Raw genomic sequence first — 22376 nt, 5'->3', positions numbered from 1 at the left:
CTATACCCCTGACCTTGTAATCTCATCTTTGAGAGCTGTCCGTCTGTCTCTCCCGCGTGTCTTGAGGTTGGAACAGTCGATTTCGTGAGATTAGTGAGAACCGCCAATCCACTCTGCCTCCAAAGTGCGAAGAAGAGGTCGGTCGCAACAAGGGCAATGCCTGACAAGCGGAGCGATAATGATGCCATACCATTGATTGAGAGGCGAGATAGTAATGTTACAATGAGAGGTAGAGAGATGCTTGAAGAAGATGCTTGAAATGATTCGATCCAGTATGATTGCTTTTCGACCGGTTTAGTAACCGACGGGATTCTCCCTGATCGTCTTTCTAGTCCATTTGGGAACCTTGTGGACGGACTTTCTGAACCCTCGATCGTGTTTGCTGAATGTTGTGTATTTGTCCTTTGCAGCCATTTGGGATTCTGTTGGCAATGCTAGTGCTCTTTCCAATGCTCCACATTGGATCTGTGATTGTTGGAGGGTGGAGATCACGTCGTCTACTGCACGAAGACGCATACGGACTCGGTTTTTGCGGGTTGAAGAGAGACGCCATGGATTCTTCCACAGGAGACCACCCATTGATGGCAGGGTGGGACGGAAGGCTCCGAACATGATTGACGGTGAAGAGTTGTGATGTGGGAATCGGCGGTGCCAAGGAGAGTACGGTAGATCCTGATGTGATGTGAGCGGCGTAGAGCTGCGATGTGCAATTGTGCAAATGCAGGTTGGCCAAGGATAGAGGTAGTGATGGTGTCGATAGTGACGATAATGAAGGAGAGGGTGAGTATTGGAAGATCCAAAATTTCCCGAAAGAGCGAGAGCGGAGCCGGATTTTCGGACTTTTGATCGATGTTAGAGTCGGTCCGAGGTGATCGGGCAGCCGATCGAGCAAGATGAGAGGACGCGTCCTTCCGTGCGTGTAGTACATACAGTGCCAAGCTTAGACAAGCAATTCTGATGAAGGCTCCACGTGTCGAGCCCGATCCTTGCTTTCATCCTATGCCTTCTTGCTTCCTTCGAGTCTTGTCTCAAACAGGAGCTCAGTACAGCAAGACAGTAGATGGCTTCTACTACGAGGATCGAAGGAAGCGAAGGCGAGATGGAGGCTTGAATGACATCGATGGAGGATGGTCTTGTCAACGCATCGACTACAATAGCAACCCCGGCAACTCAAAGCGCATCGGTCAATTTGTTTGCCTCTGAACACGACGACAGAGAGAGTGACACAAGAGCACGGCAGAGCAGCTTCCAGCCGCGTTGCCAATTCCGTCCTGACGTGTCATGCCAAGGTTCTTCGCCTTGGTGTGCACGCAGTGAGCTGCTGAAGAGATGGGACGACTAAGCAGCCAGGAAGGCGGAAGAAGGAGAGAAAAAGATGCGTTCAAAGTGACACGTAGGCATCTTCGCTCTTCTTCTACAGTAAAACGACAAGCAGAGCCGAGTTTCCTTTTTGGCTACAGCACAAGTCTTCCGCCGCCTCGAAACCAAAGTGTCCGTGCGCCCTTAGGTTGGCTCTGCTGCATTCGACACCGAAACTTTGTCTTCATCTCCGCCTTGCTTTACCTCTCTCACCACCTCGTCACCCTCGCGCTATATACATTCGCTTCGATTCGATCACTTGTCTTTCAGAAGTGACTGGCGCGACATCAAGATTCAAACGTAGATTTCTCGACGCTCGCATCTAGTTATAGTCTGCGCAACATGGACGCAGCTTGGACAAAGAGCGTTCACGAGGCGCTCACTCTTTTGAGAGTTGACCCTTCCAAAGGTCTTTCCGAAGAAGAGGTCGAGAAGCGCCGTGAACAGTACGGCACCAACACACTTCCCGAACAGCCACCTACACCTTTGTGGGAGCTCATTCTCGAACAGTTCAAGGATCAACTCGTGCTGATTTTGCTCGCTTCGGCCGTCATCTCGTTCGTTCTCGCCTTGCTTGAAGAGGACACGACTCTCGGTGCTGCTCTGATTGAGCCTGGTGTCATCTTCCTCATTCTCATCGCCAATGCTACCGTCGGCGTAGTACAGGAGCGTAATGCAGACAAGGCCATCGATGCCTTGAAGGAGTACAGCCCCGACACTGCCAACGTCATTCGCCAAGGCGCCACCGAAAAGGTTCGATCTGAAGATCTTGTTCCCGGTGATATCCTCATCTTGACTGTCGGTGACAAGATCCCTGCCGACTGCCGTCTTATTGCTATCAACTCCTCCTCCTTCCGTGTCGATCAGGCTATCTTGACCGGAGAGTCCATTTCGGTCAACAAGTCCCTCAATCCCGTTTCCGACGTCGACGCAGTCAAGCAGGACCAGACCAACATTGTCTTCTCCGGCACCACTGTCGCCAACGGTACTGCCATTGCCGTTGTTGCACAGACCGGTACTCGCACTGCTATCGGTGACATCCATGCAGAGATCTCCAAGGATGACGATGACAAAACTCCACTCAAGCAGAAGCTCGACGACTTTGGTGAGCTTCTTGCCAAAGTCATCACTGTCATTTGCATTCTTGTGTGGATCGTCAACTTCCGTCACTTCAATGACCCTTCGCACCACGGATGGGTTCGAGGTGCTATGTACTACTTCAAGATCGCTGTTGCTCTTGCCGTTGCTGCTATTCCAGAAGGTCTCGCTGCTGTCATCACCGCCTGCCTTGCTTTGGGAACCAAGAAGATGGCCAAGAAGAACGCCATTGTCCGCCACTTGCCTTCCGTAGAGACTCTCGGTTCAACCAACGTCATTTGCTCCGACAAGACCGGCACTCTCACCACCAACCAGATGAGCGTTACCCACTTTTCAGTCTTCTCTCCTCTAGGTTCCATCACCGACTACACCGTTTCGGGAAGCACTTTTGCTCCTACCGGCGAAATTACCGACTCGCTCGGCAAGAAGCTCGAAAGCTTGAACCAGCCCCGAACTCCCTTCCACGCTCTGGCCGAAGTCTGCTCCATCTGCAACGACTCTTTCGTCCAACTCGACGAGCACGACAACTACCACATTGTCGGACAACCCACCGAAGCAGCCCTCAAAGTTCTCGTTGAGAAGCTCGGTCACCACGATGCATCCGTCAACGCTACCGTTTCCAGTCTCGATGCCGCCCAACGATGCAGTGCCATCTCGAACGAGTATGGCAAAGCCAACCCCCGCTTGCTTACTTTTGAATTCAGCCGCGACCGTAAGAGCATGTCTACCTTGATCCAACGATCTTCTGCTACTGGATGCTTGCTCGTCAAAGGTGCACCCGAGAGTGTCGTCGAGCGATGCACAACTGTTCAACTGGGCAAGAACGTTTCCCCTCTCGACTCAGCCTTGCGTGCACAGATTGGAGATAAGGTGCTCGAATACGGTCGTTTGGGACTCCGAGCACTCGCCATCGCAGTGAAAGAAGATGTCCCGCTGGACGTTGAATCCTACCGCAGCAGTTCTCCTTCCGAATACGCACAGTTCGAACAACGAATGACACTCATCGGTCTCGTTGGTATGCTGGACCCCCCACGTCCTGAAGTTCGCAACGCTATCGCTCGTTGCCGTCAAGCAGGTATCCGCGTTATCGTTATTACAGGTGACAACAAGAACACCGCCGAGACGATCTGTCGTCAGATCGGCGTGTTTGGAGAGAATGAGGATCTCGAAGGTAAATCGTACACAGGTCGCGAGTTTGACGCTCTCACTTCCCAAGCTGAGAAGCTGGAGGCAGTGTCGAACTCGAATTTGTTCTCGCGAGTGGAACCTTCTCACAAATCTCAATTGGTTGATCTGTTGCAGTCGCAAGGATTGGTGGTTGCGATGACGGGTGATGGTGTTAATGATGCACCTGCATTGAAGAAGGCTGATATTGGCATTGCTATGGGATCGGGAACTGATGTTGCCAAGTTGGCTGCGGATATGGTTTTGGCTGATGACAACTTTGCCACCATTGAAGCGGCAGTGCAAGAGGGAAGGAGTATTTTCAACAATATGCAAAGTTTCATCCGTTACCTTATCAGCAGTAACATCGGAGAGGTGGTCAGCATCTTCCTCACTGTTCTCCTCGGGTTACCGGAAGCGCTGATCCCGGTGCAACTGCTTTGGGTCAACTTGGTCACCGATGGTCTCCCAGCTACCGCTCTCGGCTTCAACCCACCCTCCAGCACCATCATGCGAGAAAAACCACGTTCTCGCAAGGACCCTTTGATCTCAGGATGGATTTTCACCCGCTACCTTGTCGTAGGAGCATTCGTGGGAGCGGCTACCATCTTCGGTTACGCTTGGTGGTTCCTTTTCTCCTCCACCGGTCCTCAGATTACCTACGCTCAACTCTCGCATTTCCACCAATGCGCCTTACCCTCCTCTCAACTCCCTGGGGCGCTGTTCCACGGAGTAGATTGCTCTATCTTTAGTGCTTTCCGTCAACCATCTACGATCGCGTTGAGTGTTTTGGTAGTCGTGGAGATGTTTAACGCCTTAAACGCAATCAGCGAGACGGATTCTTTGCTTACTTTCGGTCCTTGGAAGAACCCACTCTTGATCGGCGCTATCGCGTTGAGTCTGGCTTTGCATTGGACGATCTGTACTGTGCCTTTCTTGCAAGATTGGTTCCAAGTTACAAGGCTGACACGGGAAGAAGTTAAGGCGGTGATTTGGATTAGTGCTCCAGTGGTGTTGATTGAGGAAGTTTGTAAGTTGGTTACCAGGGTGTTCTTCCTTAATAAGGCAGCGACGGGGGAGAAAGTCAATGGCGAGAAGAAGGGTCTTTAACCCTCTCGTCTTAAGAGAAGTGGGATGGATGATCGAAAGAAAGATACACACACGCATTAGATGGAGTTTCTCATCTGATATAGAAGTAGATTCCAATGCTGATTGTAGTGACAAGACCAAGTGATCAACATGATTGCCATGTTTAGTGAGTCTGATGGTGTGATACAGCTGAGTGTTGTGCGAGTCGGGCTGAGTGTTGTGCGAGTCGGGCTGAGTACGTGAGTGGGTGAGTAGATGCGCGAAGAGCAACTGCGAATATGCTGCCTTTGAAAGCGTCTCGTGAATCTGGTGGAAGATTACAGTTGGACCTATATCAAGCGATTAGCAGAGATGCTATGTTGAATCGACGAGGATGTCTTGGTACGCCCCGATGCGGATGTGTCGAATGCTGTTTGCTGCGGGGTTGATTGCGCAGGGAAGCATGACGTCCCCACTGTGATTAAAGACTATCGCGATGATAAGGTTTTCAAGGCATGCTTCATGCTGTGGTTCCAGCCCAGATAGCAGACGGGAAGTTAAATGCGCTCTCTATCCTTGCAACGTGACTTTGAGCCGAGCCTGCGGATGCACTCTGCCTTACTGCGGCATTTTGGACGAAGCGATTTGACTTTCCGCTACTGCAATCGTCCGAGTCCATCTCTTTTCACCTGGCCTTAGCCCAGGCGCAACCACCGCTTTTCCGAGCCTTCAAGCCATACTGCACCAACACCCACCCTCGCTCGGCCAATCAACAACCCTGCACTTTCCAAGCAACCAATTCCTTCGGATCAGTCAATTTACTCTCCAACTCATGACATCCCTGACAAAACTTGCCTTGATCTCCTTCACACTGCCATATCTGTCTACCCTTTACTTGGCTGATAGTATCTGCAAAACGACAAGATACACCGTCGATTTGAGGAAAAGGGACGCGTGAGAGCCAACATACTGCGTTGGATCCGCCGACGCCATCCGAGTGGAAGTATTGGTAGGGTTCGTGGGCTATTGTTGCTGGATCTACGCCGATTGCGAGTGCTGGGGTTGGGGTGAAGGTAAGAAGTAGGGTGGTTAGGAGGAGGAGGAAGGGGAGGAGGAGGGGTGATGTTGATAGTGGTGTCATTGTGCGGTGGTGGTGTTGGATGTGATGGTGGATGTGGAGTGAGCGGGAGAAGGAAGAGCGTAGAGAGCGTGCAGGGTTTGGAGTCGATGCTGTACGTCAGCAAAGCCGAATGTTGGATGTGGAAGCCGATCGTTGAGTGAGTGTTCGAGGGTTCGGCTCCGGATCGAGCGCCGTGATAGCTTTGCGCTGCGTCGCTGTCGGGACCGGCCTGAAAGAATACCTGACTAGGCCTAGAGTTTTGCAAATGGTCGTTGCTTGTGGGTATAGGTATGCGTATCAACTCGAGGAAAGCGATGGTGTTGGTCTGACGTGTGGCGGAGCAGGAGGTCCAAGTAACAAGCTCAAACTCATAATGCACGTCAACAGCCAACACTCACTCCGACTTCCGGGCCACAAACCCTTGCCCTTGCATATATATATGTATATATATATATATATATATACATATTCAGGCACGAACCGAAATTTTAACTTTTTAAAGCAGGATGTTAGAGCTTAGTTTCACACAGGGGGTTAACAGCTGGTGAAAATTTGGATGAGTGAGCATTAACGTCACTGCTCCTGTAAGGTGGCGAGCTGTCAAACTAGGCGCCGCTCCTCTCTCACCCTAGGAAAGATGTGACAAAGAACGTGACTGCTTCTCTTGCGCTTTGTGTCTGTGCGCGTTGCTGGCAAGAGAAGTATAAGTACTTTTCAGTACACCGCTACAGCGTGTATGTCTACCTCGACTATAACCGCAGCATCAACCTCAACCACAAAAGATCACCGAACAATATGCTGTCTTCACTCCGAACAATCGTCTCGCGCCGCACACCTGTGCTCATGCTCACCGGCCGACCACTCTCCACAAGCTCTTCGTTCAAGTCAGCAGTCAAGCCAGGCTCTGAAAGTGAAGCAACCACTCCCGGATCCGGATCTGTAAGTTGTCCCTTGACTCCCACCTGCATATCCCCGCCCCTTACTAATCCGCTCATCTTTCTCCTCAATCACCTTTGTTGTAGACTGAGGACATCGCAAACACAGAAAGTGCATACGACGGAAACAAACCCAACCCTGACACTTCCGCTTCCGCCATCGAAAACGAAACAGATGCTAACTTCTCTTCGTCAAGTGCCAACAAAGAGACTTCCGAAATGGCGACGAAGCAGCAACATCAAAATGGTAGCAGACCGAGCAAGCAGCAGCAGAGCACACCTGATAGGAGCGATTTCGGTGCTACCGAGGCCAGGAAACAAGGCGGTAGGGGTGCGTCGAATCAGTAGATACACGATTGCAGGTAGAAATGCAATGATTCACATCGCAAGAACACGTCGAAAAGGTTAGTGTGTGGTGCTGGTTCATGTGTCTGACTGAAGACACGGCGTCTTCAGTCAGGTTGTGTGTGCTCTTGAAAGAGAGAGGCAGTGTTCGCAGCCAGTCTGTCGATACGCTTCTCACTGTGTGGTCGGCGGAGAGTTTCGGAGACATTCTCAACCGAGTCTGCGACCAGGACCCTGACAAGATGGAGAACCTACCACTTCTGAGTAGTGCAAGATCTTCACTCGTATTCAACGGTATCTCACTCAAAGGATCTCTCTCGCAAAGATAAATGTAAAGGATAGACTGTTTTTATCATGCGGGAAACAGATGCGAATACAACCACAGTAGAAAGCAAAACGTGAAAATGGATGCGGAAGGACTAAGGGCGCCTGCCCGACGTTGGATTTTAGAGGGAGAGAGCAACTCTGATGTATAAAAACAGTTGGGAACAAAAAAAGACCATACAGAGAAGTGATTGAGGAGGGAGGGAAAGATATCCTACGTGCCCAACTGCATCCGGGTTTTGAGAACAAGACATTTGAAATTGAAGTTGGAGACCAGTGACAAAACCTTTCGGTGGGAGAAATGAGTGTGACTAAACGTCTCTTATTTTGTTGGTTCGTTTGTCGTTAACACTGCTGCCGTTGCTGCTGGTGAATCACGGTCGTCGAAGGGCTGCTAGAATCCAGTCGGCTGTTGAAACAATCACCCTTTGTGCTGTCGCTGGCAAGCAAGGGAGAGGTTTGTTGACGACAATTTTACTGGCGGGGAGCACCACGACCGACACCGGCGAAACGAGGACGGTACTCGCCCGAGGGAGCACCATCCTTCTTGTCACCAGCGGGGGCACCACCGTCACGGCGGCGGTACTCGCGGTCACCGCCCTCACGGTCACCACGGGGAGCGCGGTAAGCACCCTCACGGCCATCAACGGGGGCACGAGCAGGGCGAGCAGGGCGCTTGTGGGTAGCGGGCACAATCTCGGCAGGGAGGTGGAGGTACTCGCGGAGGTACTCAACACCCTCGTCGGTGAGAGTGTAGAAGTACCACTGCCACGAGAACTGGGTGTGGACATAACCACGCGAGGTGAGCGACTGGAGAGCCTTGACAACCTCAAGGTTGGGGATCTCGAGCTCAGGGTGCTGAACGTGGAAGTTTTTGGGGGCGACCATAACACCCTCCTTGAAGAGCGAGGCGTAGATGTTCTTGCGGTTCTCCTTGCTGATGATCATTTTGGCAGGTTTACTACGAGTAACAAATGGGAAAGATGGTGGAGTGAGGGGGGAAGGGTTAGTTTATGTTGTTCGATCAATGGGAAGTGATGGGAGGGCAAGGCAAATGATCGGTTGAAGCAGCACTCGCGTGTCGGACCAGCGACGACACCCCTTGCACAATTGTAAGCTATACTGCTCGTCGTTGCATGTGTTTCATATCTGCCTGCTGGTTTACGTCTAAGGGGTGGTCCTGCCACTACTAGGCCATTCTGCTGCATCCACCATGTATTCAAAGCCTACAGACGGTCACGTCCAACTCTGCGTCGCTTGTACGAGCATCGATTCCAGCCAAGAGTTGTGCACCAACCGGCTGCCCTTCGTATACGGCTAAGTCATCAATTGCCATGGTGGACTGAATGTGCAGACAAGTCGGCATGTTCACCTACTGCTTGCTTCTGCTCTCTGACGCCGATGCTGATCTCGATGCTGATTGCTGGTGCGCTGCTGGTATTCGGCCGTCGTCGCTGTTGCTTCCAATGCTTTCGATGCTCTCTATGGTGCCAAGGAGTTTGAGTCGATCATGCTGACACTTACGTTCTTGATGATTGAGATATGAGTCCTTGGAAGAAGAGGGTAAGAGAGGTGACGATGACGATGACGATCTCACTACTTTGGCTCAACCGTCTGCCGCTCGCAGGTCTCCAGGCCTTGCTGTTCTTCGCAAAAGGTGATGAAGACCAGACCAGATCAGATCGGGCAGCTGAAGCTCAACATGCGCTTTCTCCCACTGTTTCTCTGCACTTTTGCCTGTCGAATTGCACGTGTAGAATACTAAAACAAAAGTTCCCACGCTTGTCGATCGGGCTGGCACAAAGGCAGCAGAAAACAAGTTCAAGAATTGTCACTCATTTACGCGTTCGATAGGTTAAGGCAGTTAGGTCAAGGCAAAACTCACCCAATGAATACAACGCCTAGCCTTTTGAATTCGGATGGGCCTTGATTTTTGTAGGGATTGTATTGCTGTGTGTGCGATATCGCCTTGAAATCTGGAGAGCCGTTTCTTGGCCAAATTTGCGCGTCCAAGTGGCCAAGGCACAAGGAGAGTCAACGTTGTCAGACAAGTCAGAGAGTGAGGTCGTGGCCTTGGGAAATTTTGGGGCAGCAGAGCGGCAGAACGAGTGGTTGGCTGGCTGACTGGCTGGCTGAGCACAAATCTGGCCAACTCAGCGCCGACACTATGGAAAGCAGCTTCGAGATCACTCCTCCTTCTGCCCTCCATATCGTCAAGGTTACTCATACACGTAAGCACCTACACCAACTATTCGGCACATCGCAAGCGCATTGGTCTGTTCGACACGTCTTCAGAAGTCGACATCCAGTACGCTTTTTGGATCGACATTGACAGCCGCAGCATCGACAAAGACCGACAAAAGACGCTTCCTTCGGTATATTGAAGGAGCATCACCCCTGGACCCTCAGCATTAGCTTCAATAGATAGTGCATCTCTTTTTGTCGCTTCGCTGGAAGTATCAGAGTGATTGGCGCAACTTCAAACTGCTGTCAGTCTCGCACGTAGTACTTGCCAGAGTCACAACTTGCTCGAAGTGCACACCTAGGAAGATCACGACCTCAACTCGAGATATTCACATACTTGCACAGCAACGAATGTCCAACGCAAATCGAACATTTAACGGTCAAATATCAGCCAAATCACTGCCCATCCAACTGCTGCTATTGCAAATTTTACCTCGACTCAGCTCAGCTCAGACCAACCCAACCCAGCCAAGTCACAACAGACCATAGCGCGCGATTTTGCCTAGACCTCTTTGCATCAGATCATCATCTGATTCTTTGTGATTTCATTATCTCGCCGCTGCCGCCACTAAACAGACCCTCGATAACACATAATCCAACATGGGTAAGGTTCACGGATCCCTCGCACGTGCCGGTAAGGTCAAGTCGCAGACCCCCAAGGTCGAGAAGCAAGAGAAGGCCAAGCAGCCCAAGGGCCGTGCCAAGAAGCGTCTCTTGTACACCCGACGGTAAGTTATCATTACTCGTTGCAGTCGACAAGTGACATCGGAAACAGCAACATTGTTATCAGTAAGGATGGTTTGACCTCACCCAAGGCAAGAATGGCAAGGATGGACGTTGAAAAGTTTGGCCGACATACATCGCGACACAGACACATGGATGATGGAATCAACCGGATTACAGAGCAGTCTGCGTGCAGAGCGTTGAAGCCCATGCTGTACAGCAGATAAGGCGCTACCTGATTTGGATCTCTTTTCGACTTTGAACCTCAGTGACGCGAAGGACGAAGCAGGATCAAGCAGCGCAGGGACGACGAGGAGATCGACTTTGGCAGTCAACGCCACCCAGCGAAGCTCTCCACTTGGCCGGCATAAACCGACATGGAAGGTTAGATGACCGTAGAACGGGGAAAGGATGGATCAGCAAGGCCAAACATGCAGAATCATGTCATCGCTCGTGTTTTCTGTTACGATTGGACATGATGGACTGTTGCTCTTTCGATCTTGCTTCGAGACACATTCCAAAGCCTCTTTCGATTTTCATCATACTGAACATTTTCACCTTCGCTCATCCTGCAATTCCTGCCATCAACAGATTCGTCAACGCTGTTGCCGGTCCCGGTGGCAAGCGCCGCATGAACCCTAACGGCGAGAACAAGGCCTAAACACGTACTTTCCTACACAGCATACAACCAGGTTCCCATTTCTATCATGCAATACCTTTTTCTCTAGGATCGTCGTTGTTTCGTCTCCTTCTCTCATAAGCCAATGAAAAGGGTCTCACCTCGTGCCCAACCTCACAAACACACAATCGCATTTCTGGTCTGGTTCATCTTCCGACCAATACGCACGTTTTGTTGTATCATCATCAATACACACACTTTGTCTTTCTCTGCACACATGCAAGAGATTTGAAAACTCTCCATTCTCACTGGCCGTATGCACAGCCACGGTTTGACGATCAGATCTGTCGTCGACGTGGAGATGACACCAACTTGTCCGAACAACATATGAATCACTGAGGTGATCCTCATTGCTGAGCGTGAGATGTGCGTCTACCCCAGGACTCGCTGTGAGGAAATTGCTAATTCTTTTAGACCTCATTATGCTGCGTATAGGTATGTGTGGCTTATGATGCCGCTTCAGGTTCGTTCTGCTTCTGTTGCTGTTCCTGCGGTGATTGCGTCTCCTTCCCCGCAGCTCCTAATGTAGTTGGCACCTGTGCGGCGCGCAGCTTCTCGAACCTGGCCAGAAGGTCGTCGGCTTCCTTATCACTTCTTCCCTTCTCCTTCTCCTTCTCCTTCTCCCTCTCTTGCTCTCTTCCCTCCCTCTCTCTTTCGCTCTGTGCCAATCTGTCTGTCCTCTCCCTTTCTGCCTCAGCCAGCCTCCTTGTCCGTTCCACCTCTTCCTGTCTCCTCTCCTCTTCTCTCTCCGCAAGCCTCTTCGTCCTCTCCACCTGATCCTGTCTCTTCTGTTCCTCCCTCCGCTTCTCATCAACCAACCCCTCCAACTCCCTCTCCAACTCTTCCTCGTCCACCATCTCCTCTCCCACCCCTGTCCCACTTCCACGCAAGGCATCATCGACCTCCCTCTGACTCGCCAAACTCTCCTCCAACCCCTCCATAACCCTCTCCACATTCTCCACCTTCATCTCTTCCCTACCCAACACTTGCCTCAATACCTCGTCACTTGCCTTGTACGCCCTCAGAACCTCTACGTCGCTCTTCGCTTGTTCTATTTTGAGCACCACATTAGTGAGTGTTTCTCGGGTAACCATTCTCTTCGCCAACACTTCGTCTAAAGCTTTGCGAGACCGCAGGTATGAGGCGGCCTGCGATTTTTGGTTGTTCCGAAGTGAGGATTTGGCTTGTGAGGTTCGGTGAGAAATTTGAGATTCGAGCCAAGTGATTTGAAGTTCGACACGATGGAGGGTTGAACGTACTGCTAGAACGCTGCGGTCTTCTTCTGTGATCGCCTCCGCCATCTCCCCTTCAGTTGGGGCAAGCTTGACAATCCCATCCTGATGAAGCACGTTCCCGCCACGATCTCGAGTTAGATGCCTGAGCACCAAACTCGCATCTCGTTGTGAAGGACGAAACGCAAACTCCTTCTCGCAAATAGCACAAAGCTTCTCTCTGAACTCAGTCTCGGTCATCAAGCCTGAAAGTGGACTTATCGTCGCCTCTGCCGTATAGTGCTGTTTTAGGAAGGCATCCGCGATCCTCTCCACGAGGACGAAGAAAACCCAATCACCCTTCATCTTTCTAAACAATGTCTCATCTTCACTGTACTCCCCCTCCCCATCTTCATCTCCACTCCCGCCTAAAACCACAGCATACACCTGCCCAGCAACCCACTTCACCGGCGTAACCAACAACCCTCTTGCTACACCACCCAGCGTTGGAATATAACCCCTCAAACCACCTCCTCTTCTTGTTGGCCCTGTGATCGGTTTCGAACTGGTCAGGAAGACGTTGTAGGGGATAACAGCCCCATTTTTCTCCAGTTCGGCTATAACAGTGCCCAACCCTAGCGGCCGCCCGACAGACTCGATCGTCCATCGCGATTTAGTACTTTCGTCTAGCCTAAAGACCGTTCGATCTACCTCTGGAGCCGAGAAGGCGGCGTTGGAGGAATCGGAGGGGTCGGCATCGAATTGAACCGCACGAAAAGTCACATCGAGAAGAATATTCTTCCACCATTCGACGCTGGCTGCGAAACCTGCTGGGTTGGATTTGCGTTGCCGTGAAAGATCAGCGTAGAGAGAGGGTAGGGGCGAGGCGTGGGAAGAGGGGCTGGAAAAGTCGGGGTGTTGGGAGATGTATTTGGTGAGACCAGTTTTCGGAGTCATGGTGGCGGAATAAGAGGCGCCCGTCGAGACTCAAACTGAATCCAAGCTGAGAAGTGGATGCGATGTGAAAGAGACTGCTGTGGGTGCGGTAAGGTGTGGGGTAAGAGTTGATAGCAAGTGCAAGATGGAGTGGTACGAGATGCGATAGGGTCTCTCATGGGTTCGTCGGATTGAGATGGTGGTGAAGGTGTGAATCACATGCTGGGATGCGTGTGGAGGTGTTGGTCTTGTGGTGCGCTTTAAAGATCTGCAACGACCCTCTCTTCCTCCCTTTCTTCACTCTTCGCCATCCTCCTCCGCACACACGGCTGGCTGACACGCACCTCTCACCACCACTACAGCAGCACACGTCAGCCAGCCATCATGTCCATCACCACCCCCGTCACCCTTTCAAAACCAGCATTCTGGAAACCCGGCACAGCCCCGCCACCAACAGGATCCTCCCTCGATCGTTCCTCCGAATCCACCCCCTTTCTCCCGCAAACTCGATCCTCAACCACTTGCACCACCTCCGCCATCTCTTCATCTCGCCTTCAAATCCTCCACGCCCTCGAATCATCCCAAATCGTAATCCTAATCTCGCCAACCTCAGCCAACAGATCCACCCATCTCCCTCTCCTACTCCATACCTCTTCCTGGTCTTCCCCCACACACGGCATCATCGGCATTACCCAACCTCGTCGAACCGCAACCATATCACTCGCTTCTCACGTCTCCTCCCTTCTCTCTTGCCCCCTTGGGAGCACGGTTGGGTATAGTGTCCCATTCGAGGATCATTCCTCTCCCTCCACCCGGATCAAGTATCTCACCGATGAAGCACTGTTTCGAGAGTTGATTCGAGATCCTCTTCTTACACATTATAGCGTGGTGGTTGTAGATGAAGCACAAGAGCGAAGTGCTTGGGGTGATTTGTTGCTGGCGATGTTGAAAAAGGTAATTAGGAGGAGGCGGGAGTTGAGAATCGTGGTGAGTTGTGCTACAGATGGGGCGATTTTTAAAGACTTTTTCCAAGAGCAAGGCGTCGGAGGGGTGAAGGTGATCAAGCTCGATGACAGGACCTATCCGGTTGATATAGCATATCTAAAACAGCCCTGTCAAGACTACGTAAGGGAAATGGTTGAAACCATGCTCAAAATCCACTCAACAGAACCGATGGGGGATATCTTAGCTTTTCTCCCTAGTCGAGAAGAGGTCGAATTCGCCCTTCAACTCCTATCTGATCGTCAGCTGGATTTGCCGCCTTCCGAATCTCGACTCTTGCTGCTTCCATTACACGCTGGGCTGTCGGCCTCGGAACAAGAATTGATCTTCTCCTCCACCCCTCCTGGCCAAAGAAAAGTGGTTGTGGCGACAAATAGCGCAGAGACGAGCATTACAATCCCCAACATCACCTACGTCGTTGATTGTGGCCTCGAAAAGCTTCCGCTCACCTCCCCTGATGGTATCCAAAGGTTAGCTTCGCTCCCTACATCCCATGCTACTGCGGCTCGACGCGCGATTCAAGCTGGCCAAGTGGGCGGGGGGAGATGTTTCCGGCTGTACACCGAACAATATTTTTCCACGCAGATGCGCAAGATGACGCCGCCAGAACTCAACCGAGTTGATCTCACGCGGCCGGTGTTGATGCTTAAATCACTAGGCATAGACAACCTGGTCCGATTCGATTGGATTCCTCCCGCACCCCCGCCTGAATCCTTAGCTAGAGCGTTACAATGCTTACTGGAGCTCGAAGCTTTGGACGAGTCCACACGCTTAACGCAGCGGGGCGAATGGATGGCAGACTTGCCTCTACCCCCCCATTTGGGCAGAATTCTCATTGGCGCTGCGGAGGAGGGATGTGCGAAAGAAATGCTGAGCGTGGTGGCAATGATGCAGATCACCTCGCCTTTCTGGAGGCTGGAGACGATCGAGACGAAAACTAGTGTTAGACAGTTTATTGCGCAGGAAGGGGATTTGTTCACGTTGCTGAATGTCTATGTTGCTTTTACGAATGACAGCGTTGGAAGGAGAAGTGCCAAGTGGTGCTCTAGGAATAGGTTAAATTTTCAGGCGCTATCGAGGGCTGTGTCGATCTGTAACCAGCTCCAAAAGTATCTCATTCGGTTTAGTAACAGTCCGGGTTCAGAGCTGAACGCCGAATCTTCGGTGTTGGACAGAGAGGATGCGATAGAAAAAATCACCAGAGTTCTAGCCAAAGGTCTGTACGCAAACTTGGCAAAATACGACGAAGCAACAATGACCTATACAACCGCTGTGGGCGGTGAAACCGTCCATCCGCATCCCAGCAGTGTTTTCTTCAATCGCAAGCCTGATAGCCGAAAGCGCTGGATCCTCTTCGGCGAAGCAATGCAGGGTACAGGAGGCAGTGGGGAAGCCAAGACGTATATCCGAGACATAACCCTCCTAGGCGAGCTAGAATGGCTCTTCGACTCTGTACCCGGCTTTTACAGCGTCGAAACCAAGTTCGGCAAGGAGAGTAGTAGCGCAGCTATCCCTATCAGTGGCATCAATGGTGCGGATGAAGAGTTGTAACATTACCGCATCTGTATCAATATACCTTATATCACATATAAGAAACTGAAGAGGCTAGAGAGGAGAAACATCGATCTTTGCAGCAGTATACAGATCTACACTGAATTCGGCTTCTGTTTCGGGTTGATAGGTGGAAGCGACGACCCTATAAACACCAGGTTGCAATTTGACAGAGTCCATAGCCGCTCCGCATGCCAAGTCGGTGTAGCTTCCACTGCTTGCTACTTCTTTCAACCCCTCTCTCGTCTCTGAAAAGAGGGCGAGGTTGATGTAGGGACGAACACCGCTTGTTGAGGATCTGATGCGGCCTACTAAGCTGTTCAAACCGGGACGCTCGATAGTGAGTCGCCATGAAGGATTGCCCAAGTAGTCTCTGTTTGCCGGCGATCCGAACGCACTGACTCCGCGCCGCCAGCAAGATGTTAGACGGCGATGGAACATTCCAGCGCCTTCCTGTGCGATGGGTTTGAGTGTGAGCGGGCGGGTGGATTCGACGCCAAGTTGAAAGTCGGTGTGCGTGTCTGCTTCAAAGGTCGATGCGATGAGGGTGTATGTTCCCGGTCGGAGGCCCGTGTTTGCGCTGCCTGGGCGTGAGGTTGAACACAAAGCTAGGCCGTGATGATACATTCCACTGCTGAGTACGACGTCTCCTTGGGTGAGGTGGGTGACTCTGCCTGAACCTGGACCAGGGTATGTGAGGAGCACTTGGACTGGAATGCGACGATCGGCTGACTCCAGCACAAGCTGCACCTGCACTTCACCCCCTTCAGGTGGGACGAGAAGGGTGTACTGAGGATTGCAAAGGAAAGAGGCTAAGGTTGCATTCCCACCTGCAGATCGTGTAGTCCATGATCCAGAGATGGTTTCGCAGAAGGGCAAGCGAGTACGTAGCTCAGAGAGCTCCATTTGATATCGCGACAAGACCGAAAGGGTGTAGTTGACGTCCTTATTTCCTTTCTGGTCTGCATTAGTGCCGGCCGATGTTGGCTTCTGCAAGGAGTCCCTTTCATCACGACGCGAGACGACGACGGTGAAGCTCCGTCGTTGCTGCTGTTGCTGGCCGCCTGATTGAGGATCCGCCTTCTGGCGCGAAAGTGAAGATGGCTTTAGCCGAACAAGACAATGTGTACCGTCGACATACGCTCCCATATGCTTGGCTTTCCTCAGTGGAAGTGCCGAAATGGCCGACGGGTTTCCGCCCTGCGATGCATGCTGGTCATCTTCGAAGACGTGTAGCGCAATGTACTCAGCTGAAGCCTTAGTGGAGACCTCGAGCTGCTCTCCGGAACTGTGATCTGACGGTCTTGTATTGGTGATGTGTCGGTTGAGGAGCAGCCAGACCTCTGCAGCAGGGTCATTTGATGGCTCCGAATGGCTCTGCTGATTCGCTGGTACGGTAACTGTCAGTCGGAAATGCGGATCTGGCTGCTTGAAGCCCGGTGTTGATGCTGAAGATGCGCTACTTCCCCGCCAGCTTGAATGAACAGTGACGTTGTTGTCGAACAGCTTCGGATCCCAGTTGAGGAAGAGCGAATCAAAGTGGCTGCAGAGGTCGTCCCAAGTGACAGTGAAGGTCGGTGACATTGCATCTTGTGCGTCCTTCGCGTCCAGGCTCAGGCTCTCGAGCTGAGCGTTGAGCGTCTCACTGGAAGACTCTGCGTAGATGCGCTTCTCCTCGTACTCTGGAATGGCGATGGCAGGTCGGACGCCTGCTGCAGTTCGCCATGGATTCATCAGCTTGAGGTAACGACGGCTGTTGCATTCAAGCACATCCAAGATGGCATAGTTGTGACTAGAGATTAGCCCTGACTCCAGCGTGATGGTAGACAGGCCTTGGTCTTCTTGACGCACATCCTTGTCCGTTCCACCTGACGGTGCTGGTGCCTTGCCTGTACCAACCGTAGCCATACACTTACCAGCCCGCCATGCCGAGAGGAAGCGATGCCATGTCTTCTCGCGTTGAAATCCTGCGTGGCGGAGAAAGATATGTTCTGGTAGCCACCCGGTAAGAGCGTAAAGATCGATGCTACCGTTAGAACCGACAAAGTCATAGCCACCCATGACCTTGAGATAGGCTTTCTCGAGCAGAGCAGGCCATATCGCTTGGCCTGTGCGGGAGGTGGCGCACATCAGGCATTCCGTCTGAGGTTGAGATGCATCGGCCTTGGATGTGTCAGTCTTTTCGGCCGGTGCTGATGGATAGTGAGGCAGATAGTCGTCAATCAAGACCGTACGAGGCGCGCCGTTGATATGCAGCTTGACTCGATATTGACCGTCCTGGCTTGGTAGAATGCGACCTTGAGAGTCTTGCGGGTATAATGCGGAAGTAGCAAGGTGTCCACCACAGCGACGATCGTACTCTGCAGCCACCTCGAGAGCAGCGACAAAGGAACAGTCGGTGACAATGTCCTGCACAATATCGCTGCCTCTGAGCCGCTTGTCGAAGGTATCCGAGCTGATTAGGGAGGCGCGCTTGTAGATTGCGCGCCTCCGGAGCTGCCCCGGTGACAAGGCAGGCTGAGTGATCTGGGATGTGGTGTGTGCCGTTGCAGATGAGGTTGGCGGCGTCCAGACCGGGTAACGCTGCCCATTGACGAGCGAGGATGCCACCAAGATGCTCGACTGCTCTTCTTGACTAAGCGCGTCTCGTTCAACAGGGCGGAGATCTTTGCGTGTTGACTTGATCTTTTCGGCTCTGGCCATCACCTTGGTGGCCATCTGCTTGAGACGCTCGCGCGTCTGTGCAGGCGTTGCCGCGCCAAAGAGAGCATCGCTGGTCGAGCTCTCCGCTTCTACTCTAGGTGATCCAGCGCTGCGAGAGCCGTTAGAAGTGGGAAAGTTACCGAGAAGCCAAACAAAGAGCTGACCGGCCCTAACGTAAAGCTGGAATGCCTCGGCGTAGTTGCGAGCGAGCTCAGCTTTGGTGGCTCGTTGTGCTTGATCTTGTGCGTGCTTGAGCTTCGAGTCCCACTCAGAGCGTGTGTTGGGAGCGCTCATATCCAAGCCGTGAGGGTCAGAGTATTGCAGTCACCTTCGAGTCGGCGTGAGTCAAAGCCGCGAGATCGATGTCCGCTGAAACCTTAAAGGCGCGATGGAATGGAAGTGGTAGTTGGACGGACGATGCCTGCTACCATCCCAAGCGTCGTGGTGGTAGTCGTGGTGGTAGTCGTGCTCGCGATTGTGGCTGTGAAGGTTGAGGAGATGAATGCTGAGCCAAACATCTGGCGGCTCATAGCCCAAGAGTGGAGTGGAGGTGATAAGTGGAATCACGAATGCCAAGAAGTGTGATTCTAGACGAGTTGCGAGAGAAAAGGCGGAACCAACTCACGTGCCAATATGGGTTTAGGTAAGCGTGTCTGCTCGGTTGGCTTCCCATATCTGATTTCGAGAATTGCGAGGATTCAGGGTCCAGCTATCGAGACCGATGCTGCGACTGGCCTGAGCGTCGATCAAACCTCACCGTGCCAACAGTCTAAGACAGACATTGCTTCAGTCCATGTTCACAGCAGATAGGAAGCAGAAACATTCGAGAGGAGCAATATGTCTATGGTATTGTTGAACTAAACTACACATTTGCTAGGAACGGATGCTCCAACGCCTCTTTAGGCTTGATGCGTTTGGCAGGATCAAGCTCGAGACATCGTTCTAACAGGTCGATAAAGTGATTCATGGTCTTGACCTCGCTCGCCTTGAGCTGCTTTGCTGTATCTCCTGGCAATAATCGAGTCCGCAGGCTCGAGGTCGGCTTGTGCAAATTAACCCTCCTCACGACGCTCTGACCCGTATTCTTATCTTGCTCCATCGAGAGAAAGGCATTGGCATCGTCAAAGTGCTGTTCACCAAATTGGCTCTTCCGAATCTGTTTGGTCGTGAAACGTCCTCGCAGCTCCTGCATCAGCAGCAGCATATGATTGTTGGTCCGACCAGGAAACAAGATCTTGCCTGTCGCAAGCTCGTACAGTGTACAGCCAGTGGACCATACGTCGATCGAGCAGTCGTACGCCTGACCCATGATGATCTCTGGCGCACGGTAGAAGCGAGAGACGAGATACGGTGTGATCTCCATCTTACTCAAGTACGACGCTGAGCCCAAGTCGCACAGCTTGAGCAACGCTTTGCTGTCGCTAACGAGCACGTTGTCTGGCTTGATATCGGCGTGGATGACCGAATTCTTGACAAGGTGAGAGAGCGCAAGGAAGAGCTGACGAGCATAAGCACGTACTGCCTGCATGTTGAGACCTACATCACGACCGTACCGACGCACTACATCGCGCAAGTTCATTCCGAGCGATTCGAAGACCATGCACAGGTGACCCTTGTAGTCGAAATGCCGTTCCAGTCGCACGACATGCTTCCGATCATCTGGATCCGTCTCGTTGAGTTTCCGCAAGATTCCAACTTCCTTGAGACCGGCTTTGTACATGCTCTCCTGAACACGTTGGATCTTGATTGCCACTTGCCGACCATCTGCCTGAAGATCTCGCGCACGCACTACCGAGGCAAACATTCCCTTGCCAAGCACGGCAAAGATGCGGTATCGGTCGTCAAGCATCTCGCCTAGAATGGTGCGTAGGTAGCCTTGGCTGTCGTCCCAGTTGCTGGATAGGTTGGTGGCTGCGGTTGCAGCTGCTGCTTCTGCGATGGGCAATGTTATGGCCGGATTAGCAATGGCAGATTTCGAGCCGTGACGTTTTGGAAAGGGAATGATTTTGGTCTTGTTTTTCTTCGGCTGCTCGTCATATTCGTCATCGGAAAGGGCAAACATGTCCATCTCTGCATCATCTTGATCATCGATGACTTGTACTTGTTCATACTCTTCCTCTTGCTGTGACTTAGATGTGGAGGCGTTTGCAGCCTGATCAGAAGTTGAAGCCTGCTGCAGATTAGCTTGTCGACGCTGCTCAAGTCGCGCGAACTCTTGTGCTCGGTCAGCGTCAGGATGGAGCTCGGCAGCTGAAGTCTCCTCGTTCAACGCTGATGCATCGTGGCCAAGATGGTGAGCGTCAGTTTTGCACAGGAAGAAAGGCTCTTCGCTTGGAGCAGCCTGAGCAGTGTCGGTAGCTGTCGCTTCAGAGTTGATCTTGGCCTGCGCAGATGTCTCTGTTGGCTGAGGAGTGAGTTGTCGGCTGTCTGAGCTGCGATACTTGTCTAAGATGGCCTGCCGCTTTCTGCGACTCTCCTCCAAGGTCCTCCGCCTGCGCTCCTCTTGGTCGATGCCTAGATCGTATTCGTCGAGCAGACTGTCTAGATTAGCAGACACTGCTTCTACCTTCTCCTCTTTGGCAGATGTAGGGCCTTTGGCGGTGCTCGATGAAGTTGCATGTCGTGAAACGCTGCGATCCGTGGTCACGGTGTCTTGCCTGGGTCTTTTGTTGGCTGGTTGCAGTGAAGAGGAAGACGGAGGCGGTGATCGCCTACCGCTACTTTGCGGCTTCAGGTTCGGCTCATTATGTGATCGGGAGGTGCGGGGCGCCTGGCGATGGTGTGACATTATAAGGAGAGAATCAAGTCTGTCAGTCAAATGAAACGATGGAATGCAGATCGCCCATCACTCGGCACCATTTGATGGGCGCGAGCAACGGATCGAAAGCGGTAAGTTAGAAGCTTGCCTTCGTGAGCCGCAGCGAGTGTGATGATCCGATGGCAGCGTTGGAAAGGAGATCGATGGTGAGAAGGGTTAAACTCGAAGCGCATACAATCGATACAGTATTCAAGACGGTGGTATGAAGCCGAACAAGAACGCGTATCTTGGGTTCAGGTGTGGCTCTAACATCGGTTGAAACGGCCTTGTATCGGTCGAAACGACTGGCATTGTGATCGGCATTGATGTCGTTTCTTCAGTGACTCGACTGAATCGGGCAACCTGAATTCGAAATTGTCCATGATGAGACTTGAAATGAGGGAGAATATTAATCGAACGCGCCATCGGCCAGATCGGCCGATTACAATCTTACAATCTGGAAAAGAAAAGAAAATGTCGGAAACATGGAAAGGCGGCCAGCGAAAAGCGAAAAGTTGCTAACTAGCTCAGCAACGGCACAGCTCAGCCGCGCTCTCTGTGCGAAAAGCAACTTGGCAATCGAAGCAACTCAGCCTTTCTCGAATTGAATTCAATCTCCACGCAACTGCAGCACTTGGCCGGTCGCCGCAATTAGTTAAACCCGGCTAGAGGCACTTGATCAGTGTCTGGCAACCCCTTCCTCTTCACTCAAACTGCCGCCCCGTGCGCGCCACCCTCTCCCACGCCACCGGTGTGAGACTGCGCTCGGCTGCCTGCCACACGTCGAATCACTCACGCACGCTTGCAGGGCTTAGTATATAATCCAACACTTGCTCCGCCACACTCCTCCACCGTTCCGTTCCCCATCCACACACCAGACACTACATTACACTCTGGTTCCTTCGTATTTATCTTCTCAATCACATCAACGTTCGATATTACGACACCCACACACACCCCATTGCAACATTCTACACGTAACCAGTAAGTACCACAGCTTCAAATCCATCCGCGGCTGTATCCTCAGCTGCACGCTCTCTGCAGGGTCTTTCATCAGCGCGTCCGTCTCGCCCAATGAGCAGCCGTTCACTCCACCTTGTTCGTAGCATTCCTTGCT

At 52.1% G+C, this 22376-nt stretch overlaps 9 protein-coding genes across 9 annotated transcripts; 4 read left to right on the top strand and 5 right to left on the bottom strand.

The window, feature by feature from the left end:
• Window positions 1–294: 294 nt before the first annotated feature.
• UHO2_03077 (putative MRPL31 - mitochondrial ribosomal protein, large subunit) lies at window positions 295–612 on the bottom strand (the record flags this gene model as incomplete). Its single annotated transcript, XM_041557993.1, has 1 exon — window positions 295–612. One exon carries the CDS (start codon window positions 610–612, stop codon window positions 295–297), a length of 318 nt encoding a protein of 105 aa, XP_041413927.1.
• Window positions 613–1701: 1089 nt separating this feature from the next.
• On the top strand, window positions 1702–4731 carry UHO2_03076 (putative endoplasmic reticulum calcium transporter; the record flags this gene model as incomplete). The annotated part of the gene is made up of 1 exon (XM_041557992.1): window positions 1702–4731. One exon carries the CDS (start codon window positions 1702–1704, stop codon window positions 4729–4731), a length of 3030 nt encoding a protein of 1009 aa, XP_041413926.1.
• Window positions 4732–6604: 1873 nt separating this feature from the next.
• Window positions 6605–7092, top strand: UHO2_03075 (uncharacterized protein; the record flags this gene model as incomplete). The annotated part of the gene is made up of 2 exons (XM_041557991.1): window positions 6605–6748; window positions 6832–7092. 2 exons carry the CDS (start codon window positions 6605–6607, stop codon window positions 7090–7092), a joined length of 405 nt encoding a protein of 134 aa, XP_041413925.1.
• A 795-nt stretch (window positions 7093–7887) lies between these two features.
• Window positions 7888–8361, bottom strand: UHO2_03074 (putative 40S ribosomal protein S10; the record flags this gene model as incomplete). The annotated part of the gene is made up of 1 exon (XM_041557990.1): window positions 7888–8361. The coding sequence occupies one exon, from the start codon at window positions 8359–8361 to the stop codon at window positions 7888–7890; it is 474 nt and encodes a 157-aa protein (XP_041413924.1).
• Window positions 8362–10257: 1896 nt separating this feature from the next.
• On the top strand, window positions 10258–11041 carry UHO2_03073 (putative 40S ribosomal protein S30; the record flags this gene model as incomplete). Its single annotated transcript, XM_041557989.1, has 2 exons — window positions 10258–10385; window positions 10972–11041. 2 exons carry the CDS (start codon window positions 10258–10260, stop codon window positions 11039–11041), a joined length of 198 nt encoding a protein of 65 aa, XP_041413923.1.
• A 464-nt stretch (window positions 11042–11505) lies between these two features.
• UHO2_03072 (uncharacterized protein) lies at window positions 11506–13227 on the bottom strand (the record flags this gene model as incomplete). The annotated part of the gene is made up of 1 exon (XM_041557988.1): window positions 11506–13227. The coding sequence occupies one exon, from the start codon at window positions 13225–13227 to the stop codon at window positions 11506–11508; it is 1722 nt and encodes a 573-aa protein (XP_041413922.1).
• A 363-nt stretch (window positions 13228–13590) lies between these two features.
• UHO2_03071 (uncharacterized protein) lies at window positions 13591–15759 on the top strand (the record flags this gene model as incomplete). The annotated part of the gene is made up of 1 exon (XM_041557987.1): window positions 13591–15759. One exon carries the CDS (start codon window positions 13591–13593, stop codon window positions 15757–15759), a length of 2169 nt encoding a protein of 722 aa, XP_041413921.1.
• A 54-nt stretch (window positions 15760–15813) lies between these two features.
• Window positions 15814–18756, bottom strand: UHO2_03070 (uncharacterized protein; the record flags this gene model as incomplete). Its single annotated transcript, XM_041557986.1, has 1 exon — window positions 15814–18756. One exon carries the CDS (start codon window positions 18754–18756, stop codon window positions 15814–15816), a length of 2943 nt encoding a protein of 980 aa, XP_041413920.1.
• Window positions 18757–19324: 568 nt separating this feature from the next.
• Window positions 19325–21250, bottom strand: UHO2_03069 (uncharacterized protein; the record flags this gene model as incomplete). The annotated part of the gene is made up of 1 exon (XM_041557985.1): window positions 19325–21250. One exon carries the CDS (start codon window positions 21248–21250, stop codon window positions 19325–19327), a length of 1926 nt encoding a protein of 641 aa, XP_041413919.1.
• Between the last annotated feature and the right edge of the window lie 1126 nt (window positions 21251–22376).

Source organism: Ustilago hordei (assembly GCF_900519145.1).
Source record: "Ustilago hordei strain Uho2 genome assembly, contig: UHO2_contig_05, whole genome shotgun sequence".
NCBI lineage: Eukaryota > Fungi > Basidiomycota > Ustilaginomycetes > Ustilaginales > Ustilaginaceae > Ustilago > Ustilago hordei.
The sequence above is the reverse complement of the archived record's forward strand: the minus strand, read 5'-3'. Positions and strand labels throughout refer to the sequence as shown.